This window comes from Actinia tenebrosa, unplaced genomic scaffold (assembly GCF_029948245.1).
Source record: "Actinia tenebrosa isolate PJP-AT-01 unplaced genomic scaffold, QUT_ActTen_1.0 PGA_scaffold1__47_contigs__length_23844297, whole genome shotgun sequence".
Classification (NCBI taxonomy): domain Eukaryota; kingdom Metazoa; phylum Cnidaria; class Anthozoa; order Actiniaria; family Actiniidae; genus Actinia; species Actinia tenebrosa.
Genome location: NW_028292578.1, coordinates 9529821 through 9551556, shown reverse-complemented (window position 1 = coordinate 9551556; position 21736 = coordinate 9529821). Strand labels below are relative to the sequence as shown.

The window sequence follows — 21736 nt, the reverse complement described above, 5'->3', positions numbered from 1 at the left end:
CGCAAAACTCTTGCATAAGAGTATGAATACTGGAAGAGGTATAAATGCGCTGCAAATAAAACTATTTGAAACATATTTAGCTAACATTCTAAAAGTGAATGGTCTCTATATAATATAAATCGTGCTAACATATTCCATTCGGGAGGGGCGTATTTTTTTCTTGCAGTTTGGAATTCTGATTATAAAGGAAAGATGAAAAAGAAAGAATTTCAAATAAAAAAATTTAAACACAGTAAACTGAGAACCAGACGAGCCGTCAAGAATCCCTCTTCAAAATTGCGCTGCACTATCTCGAATACTTTTGCCTTGGGTTACTTACTTGATCGATCTACGATACTTTTAGCTGTTGGATATGCTGTTGACTTAAGTCCTTCAAATCTGACCACCTCAATAATATCTCCTGGCCTCTCAACAATGGGTTGCAGTTCTTGTTTGCTTGGAGCTCGTCCGATAGCAACAACGTATGTTCTTGCACCAAGGTCTCGCAACGGTTTAACTGCTTCATCCAGGTTTTTAGCATCTGCTGCAGGAGTTTGTCGCCCTGCTATCAGTAGAACAACAATCTTTGGAGCGTCTAGCCTAGCATTTGAAAGTGCATTCTTCGCAGAATCCAATACACGGTCAACTCTCCTTGATCCTCCTATAAATCGCGCCGCGTCTACTGCTCTCTCGAACTCTGGCGTGCTCCTGTAGCTGTCAAATCGGACTACGTCCTCGGTCCTGTCTCCATAAGTGATAACATATCCACGTGATTTTCCTGGAGTGATACTGAGATACCTTGCTACTTGCTTGACAAAGTCTTTTTCTTTTGTGAAATCCTGCTGACTAACCAAAGAAGATGAATCCACCAAGAAGACAACGTCTGCATCAAGAGGATCAACTTTAATCACAGGATCGGCTTAAAAAATAAAGACAAAAATATTGTACGTAAATACAAGCTGACTAGCCTCATGTTTTTGGCATTTTTCAGTTGCTCGTAATTTTTACAGATATTTGCCTTATCACTTTGAAACTGCATGTTTACTAAATCACTCATGGTATCTCAACTGATAACCTTCCAATAATTAAGCATTTGTTTTATAAAAATTAGGGCCCCACTTTTTTGCATAAGTTCTATACAAAAATGGATGAAATTTGACAAACATTTGAGATATTCCATACAAAGTCTTGTTCATCTGGAAAGTGAACAATTTGATTTGCCATCACTTTACAATTACGTTTAACTTACTCAATCCTTCAATGATCTTTTTGGCGATGGAAGGAACTTGTGGGTTAAGTCCTCTAAAGCTATCAATATCTACTACTTTGTCTGGCGAGTCAACGATGGCCCTTAGTTCCGTACTGTCTGTTTCTTTACCAATAGCAATGACATACATCTTTGCGCCCTGGTCCTGCAGTGGTTTGGCAGCTTCGTCTAGAGATTTTGCTCCAGAGGCCGGATACTGCCGCCCGGATGTTAGAAGTACAACTACTTTAGGGACATCAGGTCTTGATTGCTGAAGGACAGTAGAACCAGCTTCCAATGCTCGATCGATTCTTCGGACTCCCCCTGGAAACGGAGCTCTGTCAACCACACTCTTAAGCTGTTCATGTGTATTGTAATCACCAAATCTTGCCACAAGGATGGGTCTATTGCCGTAGGTTATCACCGCTCCTCTAGATTTTCCAGGAGCAATATTTAAAGCCTTTGCAATGTTATTAACGAAGGTCTTCTCGAGTGTGTAGTCTTCAAAGCTCACGAGGAAGGAAGAATCCATAATAAATAGGATGTCAGATGCGACTGGCTTTGGAGCCTTTTTACCTGAAATATATATTAATCATAAAAATTATTGCATCTATTCCTTAAAAGATACTTATTTTAAAATAAAGTTACCAAAACCCAATAAGCTGAGACCGCCGAGGATCATGGGAAACATTTCATATCGAATAACTAAAGCTGTTGATACAAACTGAAGTTTGAGCATACTGACAGGAGGTGAACATAAGTGCGGATTGAAAAATGTATCTACCTATATTCCTTGCCGGTCCCAGCTTTGCAGCTTTTCAGGTGACTAATTCTATTGAAGTAAGTATGCATACAAGTTTATCATTCAACATGGCGGGAAAATGTTAGCGTGACCTTTTTGCATTTATTAGTAGTTATTCAAAGTTTGAGGCGATTAAGAAGATAAATGCAAAATTATTAAATCCAAATCGAGACAAAGATCTTAATTTCAAATTTTTAGAACTTACTTATCCTTTTTGTTATGTCAGAAGCAATCGGATGCGCACGAGGTCGCAGATTATCGTACGATTGGACAGAAAGTATATCTTCAGGTCTGTCCACTACTGGTGTCAATTCTTGAGTACTTGGCTGGTTTCCAAGAGCTATAACATAGGTCTTAGCACCCATATCACGGAGAGGCTTAGAAGCTTGCTCCAAAGACACTGCATCTAAAGCTGGCGACTGACGACCTGCCGTTAACAAAACAACAAGCTTTGGGACACCTTGTCTTCCTTCTCGCTGCAGCTCTCTTCCTGCCATGATTAGCGCTCTATCGATACGTCTGCTTCCTCCTACATAGATAGCCTTGTATACTTTATCATCGAAGTCGCTTAGGTCCGTATAACTGCCGAGAGTGAATGGCACCATTGCTGTGCTACCGTATGTGATGTATCCCACACGTGCCTTTCCGTTGGGAATATTGAGTGAACGAGCCATCGTCGTGACGAATTCTTGTTCTTTTTTGTAGTCATCTCTGGGTACTGTGGAAGACGAATCTACCACGAATAACACATCAACTTCTGTGTCTAGCGGTTCTTTTGATCCTTTGAACCAAAACATAAGAAAAGAAAATATTCAGAAAGTTCTTGAAAACATCGTGTTTTGCTTATATGCTTATTGGTTGAATAAAAAATCAACTAAGTGGGAGTACAAGTCATGAACAAAAACAACTTATTTGTTTCGGCTTGAGAAGGTATATAATTTTTAGTTCTATAGGGAATGTCCGGCTTTGTATTTATTTTTGTTTTACCTTCGCAAGCATGCTGCACAAGAGATCCAACCATGTTCAAGAGTTCATTAAATGAGGTTGCCAAGACAGTGTCTTCATCCTTCTTCACAATTGCTCTTAGCTCTCCTTTATCAACATCCCCACCAACCCCGACTGCAATTATGTGTACTCCTGCTTCCTTTAGAGGTTGTGATGCCTTATCAAGTGAGACAGCATCACTAGCACTAGTTTGCCTTCCATCTGTTACAAGCAATGCTATCCTCTGGATACCTCGTCGAGCTGATCCTCCGGGACCAAACAAGTCACTGTACGCCTTATTAAGCGCGACATCCATTCTTGTGGCTCCACGCTGTTGTGGTAATCTTTCTACGGCGGCCTTGAAACTCTGGAAGCTACTGTGATCATAGAAGTTGATCTCTGTTATAGCATTGCTGCTGTAAAGGATTACAGCCGCTCTAGAATTGGTGGAAGAGACGTTGAATTTAGCTGCAAACCGCGCGATGAAGTCTTTCATCAAACTGTAGTCCTGCCTTGAGATGCTTGTCGAAGAATCAACAATGAAGGCGATGTCTACTGGAGCGGTGCAGGACACAGGAGCTTTAACACAAAAGGTTGATAAATGTTAGTGCCTAGTGAAATAATTGAACAATTGTATTTAGTTTTGGTTAAAACATAAAGTATGAACAAGATGACCTTAAACAGTCTGGAAACTCATATATACACATGGATTGAGTGAAAAAATATACGTTGCAAGTGCTGTGCTCCATTCGCTGGAAAGTTAAAACGTCCGAGGACAAATTTATGTAGTCCATTGGCTATGCCGGGCTGATCAAAATGAGTTACACAAGAATGTTCTTGATATTACAAATACCCACTTGAGGCAAGTGTCTTCGCCACGTCTTGAACTTTTGGTCTTAAGTCAGTGAACTCCTCAATCTTGATCAAGTCTTGGGGCCTTCTCACAACTTGTCTGAGTTCAGAATCATCTGTTTCAGATCCAATAGACACGACGTAAATATCAACACCAGGCCTGCGAAGAGGTTGAGCGGCGGATACGAGAGAGACAGCTTCAGGAGCTTGTCGTCCGGCGGTAAGAAGCACAACGAGTGTCGGGAAGTGTGGTCTTGCACTTGCTATCAGGTTCCGCGCAGCTTCCAAGGCTTTATCTGTTCTCCTATTGCCACCCATGTATGGTGCTCTGTCGACATTCCTCTCGAACTGTTCTGCCGTCGTGTAGTTATCAAAGGAGAACGATATTGGTGCGGTGCTACCGTAACTGACAAGAGCTCCACGTGATCTTCCTTGCATGATATTCAGTTGTCGTCCTAGATGTTTGACAAACTCCTTCTGTCGGACAAAATTCGACTGTGAAACTCTTGAAGAGGAATCAACTAGGAAAATCACATCGGCTTCAAAACTTGGGGCAATTCCTGTGAAAAAATAGAGGAAATAATCATAGTTTGATTAGCTTCCATTCATGTTCACTTCATTTTTTAATCCACCTAAGAATACTGAATCGTTTCTGAAACAAACATTTCCACATTAGGAAAAATGTTATGTAATTTGTTCATATTCTCACCAGAATTTCCCATGATTTGTCTGGATATTGGAAGGGAACCAGGTTCCAAGACTTCAAATCTATCCATTCTAATGATATCTTCTTTTCTATCTACATACGAAAGCAAATCTTGCGTACTCAGTTCGTTTCCGATCGACACAACAAAAACTTTCGCACCAACATCACGGATACGCTTCCTAACTCTTTCAAGTTCACTTCTGTCTGCCAAAGACAATTGCCGACCATAAGTTATCAGCAAGGCAACCTTAGTAACGTTTGGTCGTGCTTCTGAAAGAACTTCAGCTGCCTTTTCTAACCCTTTATCAATACGTCTTTCACCGCCAATTAAAGAAACTGCATCAACTTCACGCTCAAAATCGGCCCTTGTTCTTGAAGGGGAACCAAAGTCTACGGTTCTTGAAGCTGTGTTGCCATAAGTTACTATAGCTGCTCTAGATTTTTCAGGGTAGACGTTAAGTAGACGAGAGACAGACTTTACGAATTTCTTTTCTGCTGTGAAACTTCTCTGTGGAACACGGCTGGACGAATCCACGATGAAGACAACGTCTGTTTCGTAGGGGTTCAACTCACGAATTACTGAAGAATGATAAAAGTGAAAATAATTTATAATTATTTTCAGCTTTGCAAACATGTTTGATGCTGAGCAAATTTCTGTTGATCCAGATACACATTATACTTTTTCTGTTAGGTGTACTTAAATCAAGAGTACATCTTCCTATCCCATTATCCCATAACATAACCAACGAGTACTCATTATTTGTGATTTCTATACGGTGTTCAACATACAATGATCATTTGTATACGGTGCCATAACACTTACCTCGCCAGTTTTTTGTTTACCATCCAAGCTAACATTATTAACAACTTTTCCAAGGGCTAACGATGCTCACTATTTGAAAGAAATTTTACCAGTTCGCAAATCTCAAAAAGGGACTCCGCCCATTTCCCTTCGCATTTCAAGGTGGTCCTAGGCCAACCCCCCCAAAAATGCGATCGATCACTTAGATATTCAAGGCCAAGAAAAAAATATAACTTCATAAGAGGTCATAAGCATGGCGGCTTTGCTCTGCACGAACTCACCTGAATTTCTAGCAATATGTCGAGCAGTTGGTCTAATATTTGTTTGAAGTTGATCAAACGAATCAACAAAGAACACATCAGCAGGTTTCTGTGCTAAGCGTCTCAATTCTGTCCTATCATGATCTCCTCCAATAGCAATGATGTAGGTATTAGAACCAATGTCTCTTAAAGGCTGAGAAGCTGCTTCCAGCGTCTTCCCATTGGGAAGGGAGGGTTGTCGACCACTTGTTAGAAGTACAGTTATTCTAGGGACATTTTTTCTTCCTTCACTAAGAACAGACGATGCATATTCCAATGCTCGGTCTATTCTTCTTGGACCACTAACAAACCGAGCGCCATCTATCAGATTTTCAAGGTCCTTTACTGTGTTATATCCATCAAATTTAGTCACAAGTCTTGGAGTATCACCATAGGTCATTATAGCTGCCCTGGAATTTCCAGGCCTGATGTTCAGTACTTTAGCTAGAGACTTCACGTATTCTTTCTCTATTCTAAAATTGTTGTTTCCGGTAGAGGAAGACGAGTCCATTAAGAATACAACATCTGCAACTATTCTATCTGGGGGTTCAGCCTTCTTTGTAGCTGCAAAGTAAATTGGAATTACAACTTTTAAGTTCCTTTTATAAAAGAAAAAATGTTATTTAACTTCGGTCTGGATTTAGAGACCCGATTGTCATGGCTAATACTATGATCACACTTCGTTAGAGTGGGCCTTTTACCGCTTTTGTTTGAAAAACCCTAATACACCGGAAGCATATTTCTAGCACTAACTCTTGACGTTGACTAGTACTCTCTAGGTGAAGTATATAAGCGTCTTTTCATAAACAAATAAACTAAAGTACGCGAAATAATTATAACATCGACAATGACGATGACGACGAGGAGGAGGTGGAGAAGGAAAACAAAATCTACAAACAAATATTGCACTTTTGAATATTGAAATACAGAATACGTTTTTGCCTTCCATCCTAAATTATAATTAAGTAGTTTCTCTTGGCGGTACTCATTATGCAGCATTCAGTAATACGAAATCGTATGAACTGAAATAATTTGGGTCGCTACTTACTTGCGCCTTTTGCGACTTCTCTGCCTATAGATGGACTAAGAGGACGAAGTCTATTGAAACCATCCACTGGTATAATATCTTCAGGTCTTTCAATGATCGGTCTCAGCTGAGGCTTATTAACAGAATCACCGATAGCTATCACATATGTTTTTGCGCCCAGGTCACGAAGGGGTTTAGTGGCTTCGTCCAAGGACTTTGCGCCAGGATCAGAAGCATGTCTTCCAGCTGTGAGAAGAATAACCACCTTCGGAACATTTGGTCTACATTCCCTAATTACATCAGCTGCGTCGCCGAGTGCACGATCAACGCGTCTAGCTCCACCCACGTAGGGTGTTAAGCTAACCAGTCTATCAAACTCTGCAGTATTTCGATTGCTATCAAATCGGAACGAGATTCTTGGGTTTTGACCGTAAGTTATTAAGGCTCCACGTGATTGGCCAGGGACGATGTTGAGGCTTCTGGCAATGTTTGTCACGAATTGCTTTTCTAGTTGGAAGTTTTCTCTACTGACGTCAGATGACGAGTCAACCAAGAACAAAACGTCTAAATTAGCGTTGGTTGGCTTCCTTGGTTCTAAAAGTGATAAAGCAAAATATAAACAAAAGAAACTTGGTGTTTCTGGGCAATTAAAGCCAGATTTTGAGATCAATGAATCAGGGAATAGACAGATTGTCGTGACTGTATCCTTGGCTGCACCTCGTAGTACAAACATTATATTATAAAGAGAAATATATATAAACAAACAAAACTGCTCTTATGAACAACACAAAAGGTTCAGTTTACAGCAAACAGTACAAAAGTAAGAAGGACAAGACCAAAGACGGTTTATATTCCCGCCAAAGGGTGGGCCTTAGGGGATTTTTTAAATTGCGTAACCGATCCTCCATCACACTAGACTATTGTCGGTTTCCCTGAAGGATAAGAAGTTGACTGAAATATTCAGTCTTTTAGGCTTGTTTATATGAAAATAAGGTGAGCGTTCTGCTGAAGGCTAACGGTTATTTTTGGTGTCTCCTGAAGAAGCACTAGGTTCAGTCATCCTACTTCCATGCAAATAAAGACGTTTGGACCTTAGTTCTCGTTCTGTGATACCGAGACCGCAAAACTAGATAACTTACCTTCACAAGCACTTTTTCCCAATTTATCAACTCTGTTTCTCAAGTCATCAAACGAATCAGCCACAAGGACATCTGCGTCATTCTCCGTCATTAACCTGAGTTCTTTTCTATCAACGTTTTTACCGATACCTATCGCAACAATGTATACACCCTCCTTCTTCAGGGGCTCCGATGCAAGATCAAGCGGTTGAGCGTCAGAACTAACAGTTTGTTTTCCATCTGTTAGTACAACAGCTATCTTCTGCACTCCTCTACGCGCTGACCCACCAGGACCAAACAAATCCCTGTTTGCAAGCTGTAAGGCACGGTCTATTCTTGTGAGGCCTTTTTGGTGTTCTAAGGCGAGAACTGCATTGTTGAAGGCGTCCCAGCTCGAGTGGTCACCGAAGGAGATTTCTGTCTTTGCGTCGTTACTGTAAAGAATAACAGCAGCACGAGATCCTGACACAGAAATTTGGAAATTCTTGGCGAATTCAGCGACGAATGTTTTTACTTTTACATAATCTTTCCGGCCAATGCTCCCAGAAGAATCTACGAGGAAAGCAATGTCGACTACTGCACTGCACGATGGAATGCCTGTAAAAAAATGTAAAACCATGATAAGTATACCCGGATTAATGAAGTCTTTTCTTTGCATTTTTCATAATGCAATGCAATAGGTCCTTTCACTGGACGGAACTTTATTAGACCATGACTATTTCACATCCATTGAAAGGACCTTTTTCATAATGCAATAGGTCCTTTCACTGGATGTGAACTCCATTAGACCATGACTATTTCACATCCATTGAAAGGACCTTTTTCGTAGTCGAAAATGTCCTTTCAAAGGTTTCAAAATATTTCTGTTGTGATGGAGTTCACATCCAGTGAAAGGACCTATTGCATTATGAAAAAGGTCCTTTCAATGGATGTGAAATAGTCATGGTCTAATAAAGTTCCGTCCATTGAAAGGATATTTTGTTTTATGAAAAAGGTCCAATAAAGTTACCTTGGACGTAACATTTCTAGTTTCATACCACGTGCCATTCCCAAGAGGGTCATTTCTTTGCTTAACAGTTGAGCATGAGAAGACATATAAATATGAATACAACTAAAACAAAGAATCTTATTCTCGAAAGAATGACTCGTGATCTGAAATGGGAAAACATGAAACCCAAGGTTAAGAGATCAATAAGAGACTCACTTGATGAAATATGTCGTGAAATATCTGGCCCCTTTGGAAGAACCGCGTCAAAGTCAGCAAACTTCATTAGATCATCAGGTTTGTCAACTGCTCCAGATAAATCTCGTAAGTTTGGTTGAGAGCCAACGGCAACAACAAATGTCTTCGCCCCACGTTCTCGGAGAGGTCTCGTAGCTTCCCTCATTCCTTCCGCTCCTGGAGCCTGTCTTCCGTTAGTTAGTAGAACTACAATCTTCGAGGCGTCGGGTCTCGCTCGCTTCATCAACTCAGCAGCAGATCTGACAGCTCTATCTATTTTCCTTGCACCTCCGATGTATGGAGAGGTGCCTACTTGTGTCTGGAAGTCGGGTAAATCTTTATAGCTGTCAAAAATTATATTTGTTTTGGGAGAATCTGCGAACGTTATCAAGGCGCCCCTTGAGCCTTGGGGCTTGATGTTCAACAGTCTTGCAAGATAATTAACAAGTTGCTTCTCTCTTTTAAAGTCGGGTATGGAGACGTCCTTGGACGCATCAACAACAAATATGATGTCTGCTGAAAAACTGAGCGGAGCGCCTGAAAAGTAGATGAATAAATTAAACTATTTTGATCGAGGGTATGAACGCTGTGTCCTTGCACATTTAAGTGAAAAAAGTATACGCATTCGAAATCTGTTATTAATGCACTCCTGCAAACAGATTTAAAGCAGCAACTACAGAATTAGACTCCGAAACAGTTTTATAAAGCAATACACTGAGTATTCCATTGTGAGCATTTATATATGCAGAGTTCATTATAAGGAGGACGTTATGAATATTTGTCTGGCCTTGCAAGATTCACTGCGCTTTGTGGGAATATAGGGGAAGGGAGCAATACGTCCCAAGATACATTGGTTTTCTAAGTTTCCATGTTTCTCGGGTTTTCGAGAAAAAAAAAAGAGGTCTTACCAAGTCGTCTCACCATGTTGCGTGCTGTTGGTCGTGCTACGGACTGCAAGGTATTAAAAACATCAGTCATAAATATATCGTCTGGCTTGTCAACTACAGGTTGTAGTTCTCCTTTATTTAGCTGTTGACCTATTCCTATAACATAAGTCTTCATGCCTAGGTCCCTTAGGCGTTGTGCAGCTTCTTGTAGGTCTTTGGCATCAGGACTCTGACGTCCTGCTGTCAACAAAACAGCAATCTTTGGATAACCAGGTCTTGTTGACTTGGCAATGTTGACGGCCTCGTCTAAAGCCTTGTCAATTCTTCTTGGTCCTCCTTTAGAAACCGCATTGTCGACAAATCTTTCGAAGTCTGCCACCGTTCGATATCCTACGAAATCGGTGACGATTTCAGGATCCCATCCATATGTAAGGACGGCTGCTCTTGACTTGTTTGGTGCGACATTGAGGTATTTGGATATTATTTTGACGAGCTTTTGCTCGTGGAAGTGTTCAAGAGAACTAATAGGGGTAGACGAGTCCATTAGAAAAATGACATCTCCATTGAATGGTCCGGGCTTATCGCCTTCAAAATAAATAAATAAATAATAATAAATTAGTCACAATGAGCAAGTTAAAGTATCAAACCCCCCTTCATGTAAAATAGGATGCAAATTTACCTGATCGTTTAAGTATTTTCTTCGCAACTGGTGTTGATTTTGTAGTCAAGCTATCGAAGTTTTCAATGAAGAATATATCCTCAGGCTGACCAACAACTGGACGGAGTTCTTGTCCATTTGGATTACCACCTATCGCCATCACATACGTTTGCACGCCAAGTCTTCGAAGTGGTTCTGAGGCCTCAGTCAGTGGTTTTGTGTCCGATTCTGGAGTCTCTCGACCGGATGTCAGAAGAACCACTATTTTTCTAGAAGTTGGTCTTGATCGGAGAAGCTCGCTTACGGCGGTTTCCAGTGCACGATCAATTCTTCTTCGTCCACCAATTCTTGGAGCTTGCTCTACTCTGTTATCAAATTCTTGAATATTTTTGTAGTCGTCAAAGCCAGTTGCACGTATGTTGCTATTGCCGTAAGTAATCACCGATGCTCTGGACTTTCCTGGAGATACATTGAAATGTCTGGCCATAGTCTTGACCGCTGTCTTTTCTTTTATGAAGTCGTTTTCGCTAACGGTGGTTGAGAAGTCAATGAGGAAGACGACGTCAGCAGACCAGGATGAATCTATCTCTGGGGCTGTAAAGTAATAAACGTGACAAACTACCATGAAACGTCCACTATTATATTGGTACTGCAGCGTGGTATCGTACCATATTATTGTACCGCCTTATACTTCTAATTATTACATGCCATTACTATATGTTATATAATAATAGATAGCATGCCATTATAATGCAGCATATTTAACAAATAAAACAGCTTTTTCCGTGCTCCGTTCAGTAATAAAGCACGCAGGAAGTGACGTAAGCACGAAAGAAGTGTAACTGAGAAACACAAGCCGTAGGCGAGTGCTTCTCACACTTCTTGAGTGCTTTCGGCGCTTCCTAAGTACTTTATTACTGAACGGAGCACGGGAAAAGCTGTTTTATTCGTTTTATTATATAGTTACTAATTTAATTTCGGTATTGAATATATTTACGCAAAAAGAAAGAAGGTCCCAGGATCTAGCTGAACCTCGCGCGCGCGCATGCCGTCAGTACTGTGCTCCGTTCACTATTATAAAATAACTGTTATAACATTAACTACATAATAATATACTAACTACATAATAATATAGCGTATTGCACCAGGGTATTGTATACCTGTATGGAGTAACTAAATAGAAAGACTTTTTTTTTGCATTACTGTGAAAACCTTTTGCAGTTCGTACACGCATAAGCACTGCGGCAGACTTCTGAGCAGATAAGCTATTCCGCGCTCTGTTCTGTAATAAGCTCACAGTCGTTCTCTATAGCATGCGCATTGCGTCGAAGTAGGGTTTGGTGGACGTCAATCGAGGCGTTTTAGTGGCATTCTATAGGCGCGCGCCATCTGTGTTTTCCGACAACCGTCACGGAAACGTTAAAAAACTTACTTTGTCACAATTTCCAAAACCCTATTTTGTCGCGACTGTAAATTTCACGATTCCGAGCGTACTATTGAGAAAGAATTTAAATGTTGCCAATTCTATACCATGGCCGTGCCGAAGTCATACACAATCTTCTCTATTGCCCCGCTGCCATTGTATTTTATGAGAAGTCGAACATATTGTGCTGTCGGTTAACCTGAAACTGCGGGGTGTAAACGTACCTGTTCCGCCTGCCAATTCTCTAGAGATAGGCGATGCTTTTGACCTTAAATTGTTGAAGGATCTGACTGGGATTATATCTTCTGGTCGATCAACGGTTCCCCCGATTTCATTTTTATTCGGTCCCGCACCAATCGCAATCACATACGTCTTTGCACCCTTAACCCGAAGGCGAGCAGCAGCTTCGTCGATTAACCTTGTGTTAACACCGAGCGACTGTCTCCCAGCTGTTAAAAGAACAACGATCTTTGGTGCAGATGGTCTTGTTTCCAGGAGAAGCGTGCTCGCAGCATCTAAAGCTCTGTCCATCCTTCTCTGTCCCCCAACGTAAGGCGCACCATCAACTAATCCTTCATATTCTGCGGAAGATCTATATTCGTTGAATTTAAAGACAGTTCTTGGTTGGTCCCCGTAGCTTACGTAAGCAGCTCTTGATCCTGCAGGTTTAACGTTGAGGTGCTTGGATATCTGTTTGACGAAGTCTTTTTCTTGATTGTAATTGGATTGACTAACACTCGAGGATGAGTCGACCAGAAATATGACATCAGCGTTGGCGTTGGTTGGTTTTCTTGGCCCTTTCGTGTCACAAAAAAAACACGATCAAAGAATGAATAAGTTAATAAATACTAAATGCCACAAGTTAGAGTACAGTTACAGTAATATTGCCATGTCTATAAACGTTGGACATTTTGAATACCGTTTACGCAACAGACTTGTTGAAGACCTCACATTAAAAAGCAAGTATTTTTCAAATGTTCATAAAGGAATGTGACAAGATGCCCACCAGTGTTTTCTCTGTTCATAACACATTCAAAATAATACTAGAATCCAACAGTGAATAGAATATAAGAATAGGAAATATAACAAATCCATTGTTTTACCATATGGGAACATCTGTAATTCCCTTGAGTATTATTACTTTTTCGCCTATTAAACCATGCAAAGAACAAGCAATCTAATTCTCAAGAGAATAAAATGGTCTGGAAAACAAACATCACACCCAAGTTGATTTGGTCTATTCTGAACGACTTGATCTTCAGAAAGAAAAGTCTTCATCATACGATAATGGAACACTACGCAATGCTCTATCCCTTACCTTCACAAGCCTTCTTCTTAAAAGACACCACCTTCTCCTGTAAATCATCAAACGAACTGGCCATGATAACATCGTCATCGCTCTCCGTCATCAATCTTAGTTCCTTTCTATTTGCGTACTTTCCTATTCCGACCGACATCATGTAGACGCCTTCTCTTTTAAGAGGCGACGCAGCCTCATCTAACTCAATCGAATCTGGTGTTTTTGTCTGTTCGCCATCAGTTAGAATTAGGGCAATTTTCTGGACTCCTCTGCGCGCTGTTCCACCGGGACCGAACAAATCTTGATACGCTTTTTGGAGAGCGCGGTCGATTCGTGTTTTGCCTTTTTGATGAGGAAGACTTTGAACTGCGCGAGAGAAATCATTGATGTTTGTTTGTTGGTTAAAGTTAATAACTGTGTCGGCGTCGTTACTGTAGAGAATTACCGCTGCGTGGGATCCAGTTGGCGAGATATCAAATGTACGCGCAATGCTGGAAACGAATGACTTTATTTTGACGTAGTTCTTTCTGCCGATGCTCCCTGATGAATCAAGGATGAAGGCGATGTCTACAGGATACTGGCATGTCTGTGCTCCTTGGGAAGTACAAAAAGAAGAAAAGTAGAAACAAAAAATTAACATTTAGTCAAAAGTTGAGGTGAAATTTAATTGAAAAGCAAGTATGGATAGGATGGATAACATGGATATAAATAATCATTATTATTGTAAAATAGATAACCATCTGATAAGCAAAACTGAGGTCCGTAACCGTAGTTTCTTTCGTGTAGACAAAAGTCAAGAATTTATTTACATCTGCCATGATGTTCGTCAACTAAGAGACGCTGCAAAAGCATGGTTCAATCACAGATTGCCAAAGGAAATGCAGAGAAAAATCCCAAAAGCAAAGCAGAAAACTACCGACAAACGTCTATTATATTTAATACGGGTATTATCTAACCCTCGACCATAAAAGGTACGCATTAGCAGAACACACCATGTATATTGCTTCTCCCTTATATTCTCCGAAACCCACAGTTTGCTTTGTGTATTCAACATAGTATCCAAAGTCTTTCTAATAAAGATCACTTACTCTTCGCGATGTGTCTTGCGATCTGAGGAGCTTTCGGCCGTAGCCCAACAAAACTAGAAACAGGAAAGATGTCAACTTGATTTTGAACCACGGGTTGAAGTTCTTCCATATTTGGTCTGTTGCCAATAGCAACAACGTAGGTCTCAGCCCCAGCTTCTTGAATCTGTCGGGCAATAGGATCGAGCGGGCTCGCTCCAGTTCCTTCTCTTCCAGCTGTGACAAGGACGACGGTTTTCTTTACATCTGGACGAGCTTCATAGAGAAGTTGTCTGGTGGCGCTCAAAGCGAGATCCATGCGTCGAACTCCTCCTATATAAGGAGCGTTATTGACAGCATATTCCAAACCTGAACGATCAACATGATCACCATATCTGAATACAGTTCGAGGATTTACTCCATACGTTACCATGGCGGCGCGGGATTTGCCAGGCTGGACGTTTAGTAGACTAGTCATATGCTTTACAAAGTCTTTTTCTAATTCAAAGTCTCTACGGTTAACTTGCCATGACGAGTCGACCAGGAAGATGACATCAGTTATAAATCCAGGTGGTGCACCTAACAAAATAAGTCAGAAGATTAAAGTTATGATATGAAGTATACGTTGAAAAACAAATGTCAGTGTGAGTAATATCATTATACAAGTCTTTTACAAGAGCTGTATGAATTTAGCAATTCCCGTTAAAATTGGAATGTGAACTGCATGCTAGCGTGCACAGATTTTTGGGATATTCACTGAATAGGTAGATATTTTCTTTCCCGACAACAGTGGTAGACTCATGCGAAGCCGTCTTTTTCTGTTGTAAGAAATTTTACAATATTTCCCATTTTTTCACCTGAAACCATGTAGAGTGTCATTTTAAAAACCTTTTTGCGCCTTTAAACCTGCAGTAGGGAGTGTTTTACTTTCACAGAAAAAGATGACATAAACTTCCTGTAACGCGTTGGCAAGGCACGTACCTGCTCTTCCTGCTATTTCCTTTGCAATAGGACTCGCTCTTGGTAGAAGCTGTTGCGTGTTGTTCACAGGAAATACATCCTCAGGCCCAGCTACAGCCGTATTCATATCCCATTGGTCGATGTCTCGTCCAATAGCAACAATATATGGTCTTATGTCATTGTTAAGCAAGGGCTTCACTGCCTGATCCAAGGGCGTATATCCCGGGATTGGCGTTTGAGGTCCTGTGGTTAATAGAACTGCTATCTTGGGGACGTTCGGTCTGGAATTCTTAAAGGAATCAACAGCTAGTGCCATTGCTTCGTCTATACGTCTGGGCCCAACCAAATAAGGCGCTTTATTTACTTGATCAACGAAGTCTTCGTATGTTATGTAACCATTAAAGTTAATCGCTTGTCTGGCTTGTCCTCCGTAGATGATGAGAGAACCTCTTGATTTTCCTGTATCTACATTTAGATACCTAGAGATCGATGAGACGAAGTCCTTTTGCTTTTGAAAGTCCTCTTTACTGACGGGAGACGAAGAGTCAACGAGAAACAGAATATCTGCATTTATGTTCTCCGGTTTAGCTGGTTTCTGTGGAGCTGGAAGGAATTGAAAAGTTTATTATATTTTCATTTTATCGTGCAATTTAGGTTTTATGTTTAGGTATGAATGTTATTGCTTAATGGTAAATAACAATAATTAAATAATATAATAATAATAATAATAATAATAATAATAACGGGGTTCTTATATAGCGCATTTACATGGTCTCATTGCGCTTCACAATCATGACCAGTGGAGGACTTTACGGGCTGCGTATTTAGGCGCTAGTAGCAGCCGTGCAGCTTACAATCATGAGTGATTTGTTAGTAAGTTAGTATTAATGCCTCCAGATTGGGATAGGCTGTTGAACCGGGAGATAATCTCCTACTCTTATACGAATAATTCAACAGGTTCTTTTATGTCCCCCATTTTTACTGTAAGTTAGGAAGGGTTGGGAGACAGGGCCTACGGTTTTTAAGTCCTTGTCCGAGAAGACTTGAAGATCTAACCATTTGCAGATTTAATTACAAAGGCAGCACCTTCTCCTCAGTTATTTTAAGACCCTGAGTGTTGGTCCGGCCCAGGCTTGAACCACGACCTCCCGCACAACAGACCGACGCTCTTACCAACTGAGCTAACCGGGTGGCGGTATATTCGGGTAAATAATACTCGGGTTCATACCCTTCCTATGACATTACACGTTTTCCAGATACTGTTGCTGGTCTGATAGTCAGTATTTAAAAGTAGCATTTATTTCTAACGCCGTACACTGCTGAGATTGGACTGATTACCAAAATCGTCAAGCAAATTATCCAAGCAACTGGCCCCAGTATAGATTTTTTAGAGGTCTGGAAATGCCAATATTTGACTGATGGAAGACATGCAAAAACTAAGGGTTATGTATTGAGAATGAGTGTTACCTGGAGACTTCGCTATTTCCCTGGCAACAGGATAAGCTCTTGGATAGAGAACATCAAACGATCCGACTTTAAAGATATCTCTGGGATTGACAACTATCTGGCGTAGCTCTTGCTCCTTCGCGTCAGCTCCGATAGAAATCACGAACGTCTGAGCTCCCGCGTCTCGAAGAGGCTTGGTCGCAAGGTCTAACGCTTTGGAGTCTATAACGCGAGCTTGTTGGCCAGCGGTCAGCAATACTACGATCTTTTTGGCATTTGGTCTGGTTTCTGTAAGAAGATCTTCTGCAGCCTTAATGGCGGAGTCAATTCTCCTGACCCCACCCACCGACGGGGCGTTTAATAGTCTTCTCTCAAATTCCGCGACTGTCTTGTAATCTGTGAAGCCGAGGACCTTAGTGGCGTTTTTACCATAGGTAACTACAGCTGCGCGGGTGTTTCCTACCGTTACGTTCAAATATCGTGCGAGGGAACGCACGAAGTCCTTTTCTGTGTGATATCTTTGTGGTCCGACGATGTACGAGGAATCCATGAGAAATATGACGTCAGCATTAGCGTCTGTTGGCTTCTTTGGGACTGGAATGAATTAAAATGAGAAAATCGTTAAAGAGTAGTTCCAACTAATTATTAATATATTTCTACTTTTGTTCCATAAAGAAGATTTCGTGACGGCATGGCAAATTCAAGATATATAATTGATGATTGCTCTTGAACCAATCACAGCGCGCGAGATCAATGCTTTAACGAGGAACTATCACGGTCACAACACAGTCACTGGACGGCGCTGGCTGTACTACACAAAGATCCCAATTTACATTAAAAAAAGTTCAATTTTAATCAACGTTTGGCTACCTGTGCTTTATATGACTCTCGCGCACTGTACCGTGGATGTTTCACGGTCAAACCAAATTCGCTCTTAACGCTATTTTGAGTTCACTAAGCTATCGGTTTGGTCTACTTGTGGATCATCGCAATGAGAATGACAGTACCATGACCAATCAGAATCTAGTGTTCGTAGGTCAGCCCTAGTTTGGTTATATCAAAATATTATTTACTCGTTTTGTTAGACTTACCATTACATGCGCTTTGTGAAAACTGTACAACCTTGATGAGCAGATCATCAAAGGAAATGGCTATATACACATCCTCTTCTCGTTTGGTCATCAGTCTTAATTCGCTTCTATCCGCTTGACTTCCTATACCAATGGCTAGGATTTCTACCTCACTCTGCTTGAGGGGCTCGGATGCCTGGGGTACGGATAAGATGTGAAGAAATATTAGACGCCAACTTCTCATCATCGTGATCATCAACACCATTATCACCATATAATCATCAATAACACCACCATTACTATTCATAAACATAGACATAAACATAGACATCTAATAATAATAACACTCATCACCTAGCACGTGTCGCAGGCCCTTAGGGGATTTAGGGATTCTACGAGCCTGGAGTAGGGGATGGGAAGGGTAGAGGAACTTGGGAGTGTCTGCCGACAAGCCCCGCATTTTTGCCTGTAGCGCGGTCAAAATTATAAGAATTTGATTGGTCGAACATGATGCGTGCTGTTTGGAGCTGTCATGACAACAATTTACAGCTAAAACAAAAGTTTATCGACCACCGTAATAAAAATGGCGTCGTCAACCTATGATACGAGTCAATAATTTGAAGATTGTTTATCATCCGCTCTCGTTCAGTTAGAGCGTTTTGGATGCAATTTCGAGGTAAAAGAAGAACAGAAAAGGGCTTTGCAAGAGCTCTTTATTGGCAATTGGCAGAGACGTGGTAGGAATTCTTCATCCTTCTTATCCACCTTTATAGTTCCCCTCCACTCCCTATCCCTTCCCCAGGCTAACAGAATCCCCCAAAGACTGGCAGTCCAATTTGTTTTATGGGCGCCAACACGTGATGTTGCAAAGCCTCTACTCTATCTTTATTCTATCTTTCATTCATTTATAATCATCCACCAAAATAAGACGCATATTTAAACATACGTGTCAATGTTTTACCTGATTTAGAGGGACTGCATCAACTGCAGGAGTCTGTTTACCATCCGTTAACACTACAGCTATTTTCTGTACCCCACGACGCGATGACCCAGTTGGACCATACAGGTCATCGTACGCAACCTTCAGGGCACGGTCTATCCTTGTCAGCCCTCTCTGATGCGGAAGCCTTAACGCAGCATCTCGGAAGGTCTTATGACTAGAGTAGGAACCAAAGTCGATCTCAGTTCTTGCATCGTTACTGTAAAGTATCACAGCCACGCGTGCGCCGGTGGGAGAGATGTTGAACAGACTTGCCATGTGAGAGATGAATTGTTTCATTTTGATGTAGTTTTGTGTGCTGATGCTTCCAGATGAATCTACGATGAAAGCTAAGTCCACGGGAGCGTTGCAGATTGGAGAAGCTAAAATGAAAAAGAAGCTTCTATCAACATGCAGTCAATATTAGGGTCCCCCCCCACACACGCACACACACAAACACACACAAACACACACACACAAACGCACACACACACGCACACACACGCACACACACAAACGCACACACACAAACGCACACACACACAAACACACACGCACACACAAACACACACGCACACACACGCACACACACGCACGCGCGCGCGCACACACACACACACACACAAACACACATTTTTGAGAAAATGTAAAAAGTAGATTCTGTCTCTGTCGAAAGCAGGAAAGAATAAATCTATTAGGCTTTAGCTGTTGTATCAAAGCGTATGACAATCACAACAGAGATCCAAAAATCGAATGGGAATTCGGAAGTTGATTTTTTATCATTAAGCATCGGGTGGAGGGTTGATGTTTGCCTATAATTGAAGGTTAGTATTAACCCCCATTCTTAGATATGCATTGCTTGTCACCCACAAAGGTTTTAATGTGAGGTTGATTGATACCAAGCTGGTGCTCATAGCCGCCATGTTAGTCTTGAATTTACTCTTTTACATCAGTCAGTATAGTGGCCATGCCTTAAATCGTATTGCTAATGTGTGCGCTGTTAATGCGTAACCTCTCACCATTGCGACCCGGGTTCGAGTCCAGCTGGTCTCGGTGTCATATGTGAGTATAGTTGTTTGTTGGTTCTCTCCTGTGCTTCGAGGGTTTTTCACCGGGTTCTCTGGCCGTTCCTCCATACCCACAATTTTCTATTCACAATTTGCCATTTAAATTCCACGCAAAAGACCGCAAATGAGGTCCATTAAAAGCAACCTACTTCTGTTGTGTACTTACTGTAGGCCACGTGTCTGGCCGTTTCTGGTCCCTTTGGCCTCAGGTCTTTGGACACCGGGTAAAACAACAGATTCTCAGATTTATCCACAGCTGTTCGCAAATGCTCCAGATCAGGTTTCGCACCGAACGCTATAACATACGAACGAATCCCCAAATCTTTTAGTCGCTGTACAGCCACATCAAGGGGTTGTGCGGAGACGCCATCTTTCCCTCCTGTTAGGAGAACAACGATCCTTGGGACCCCAGAACGTGCTTGTAACATGAGTTGGGTTGCTGTGTCGATGGCTACATCCATTCGTCTTGTACCATTGACTGGAGGTGCATTATCGACCAGCCTGTTTTCAGGTGATAAGTTATGTTGGGGTTTACAAAGGGGTCAATGAACGACGCATGCTAATACTAAAAAAGGCAATTTTGAGGCATTTGTTGGAATGCTATTTGCAGATATACTAAAGGCGAGATTTGAAGACAAATAGCCATCATTACCACCATCATTCTGTTATTTGAAATTATAACTTAATGATAATGGTAGCAGAATCTGACAGGCCACAAAATAGAATGCTTAGATACATTCAAATATTCACAAAAATTTTGATGACTGTGCAACCCCGAGAAAAAAATAACTACATTTTTTTTAGACAAAGATTGTGTGATAGCAAACCTTTCAAACGCTGCGATTGATCCATAGTCAAGGAATGACGTCACAACATTAGCGGTGTTGCCATAGGTAACAAAGGCTGCACGTGATTTCAGTGAGTGGATGTTGAGTAGATTAGCCATCAGCTTCACCAAAGACTTTTGTTTCGTGAAGTCTGAAGGACTTACGTCAACTGATGAGTCTGCTAAGAATACGATGTCCGCTCCGAAGTTTGGTGGGGCTCCTGCAGGTACGGGAAAAAAGAAAAATCGTGTAAAGGAATTGAGGAGCGGAATAAAGTTTGAAGAGTCACAGCGCGCGAATCGACAAGGCACTTCCATATGGCAAGTCTATAGCCAGTCCACGGTTCGATCTTCAGGATCTTCACGTTTGTTTCGACTTCTCTCTAATCTGAGTAGCTTCAGCTTTGAATACTCTTAAAACAGAGCACTGATGGAGAGAGGGGGTAAAATGCGCACCGTCAACTCCCTGAAAGACAAGCTACTAGCTGAAGGAAGACTGACCTTAAATAAGCCCTTTATCTTTATACCGTAAGCTTTCCACAATAAGAGAAAATAGTCTCTAAAAAAAGGAAGACAAGAGAATAGTGCATGACTGACCTGTACGATCGCTGATCTGTCTCGCAGTGGTAGGCAGTTCAACAGGCAACAAATCATACGTCTGTATTCTAAAGACATCTTTTGGATCCTGCACTGTCGGTAGAAGCTCGGTTTTATCTGGTTCACTTCCAATTGCTATTACGTATGTTTTGGCTCCAATGTTTCTCAGGGATTTGGCGGATCCTTGCAGGGCTCGAGCGGTAACTTCCGGAGACGTTCGTCCTGCTGTTAAGAGCACAACAACCTGTAGAAATGAAAGAAGAAAATATTAAAAAACAAAGTAGCTTGCTTCATTAATTCGTCGGATATGAAAAATAGAGAAAATCAAGAACGTTAAGACGAATAGTAAATCCATATATTAGCAGAGCACTAACCGTTATATGCACGACTCTTATGATGTTCTCATAATCCGCGCTTCCTAA

At 41.3% G+C, this 21736-nt stretch overlaps 1 protein-coding gene across 1 annotated transcript in view; it reads right to left on the bottom strand.

Moving 5' to 3' along the window:
* Positions 1–21736, bottom strand: part of LOC116301855 (uncharacterized) — a 63873-nt gene that overhangs the window by 23725 nt on the left and 18412 nt on the right. Inside the window, exons 19-40 of the mRNA XM_031711016.2 lie at positions 21315–21558; positions 20719–20938; positions 20058–20392; positions 18807–19207; positions 17867–18041; positions 16797–17369; positions 15351–15932; positions 14394–14948; positions 13324–13899; positions 12230–12802; positions 10604–11176; positions 9946–10509; positions 9020–9574; positions 7837–8412; positions 6719–7291; positions 5653–6234; positions 4573–5148; positions 3869–4423; positions 3015–3590; positions 2233–2808; positions 1229–1801; positions 320–898 (exon numbers count right to left, since the gene is read on the bottom strand). Of these exons, the coding sequence (XP_031566876.2) occupies positions 320–898; positions 1229–1801; positions 2233–2808; positions 3015–3590; positions 3869–4423; positions 4573–5148; positions 5653–6234; positions 6719–7291; positions 7837–8412; positions 9020–9574; positions 9946–10509; positions 10604–11176; positions 12230–12802; positions 13324–13899; positions 14394–14948; positions 15351–15932; positions 16797–17369; positions 17867–18041; positions 18807–19207; positions 20058–20392; positions 20719–20938; positions 21315–21558 (11092 nt within the window). The remainder of the gene's footprint in view (positions 1–319; positions 899–1228; positions 1802–2232; positions 2809–3014; positions 3591–3868; positions 4424–4572; positions 5149–5652; positions 6235–6718; positions 7292–7836; positions 8413–9019; positions 9575–9945; positions 10510–10603; positions 11177–12229; positions 12803–13323; positions 13900–14393; positions 14949–15350; positions 15933–16796; positions 17370–17866; positions 18042–18806; positions 19208–20057; positions 20393–20718; positions 20939–21314; positions 21559–21736) is intronic.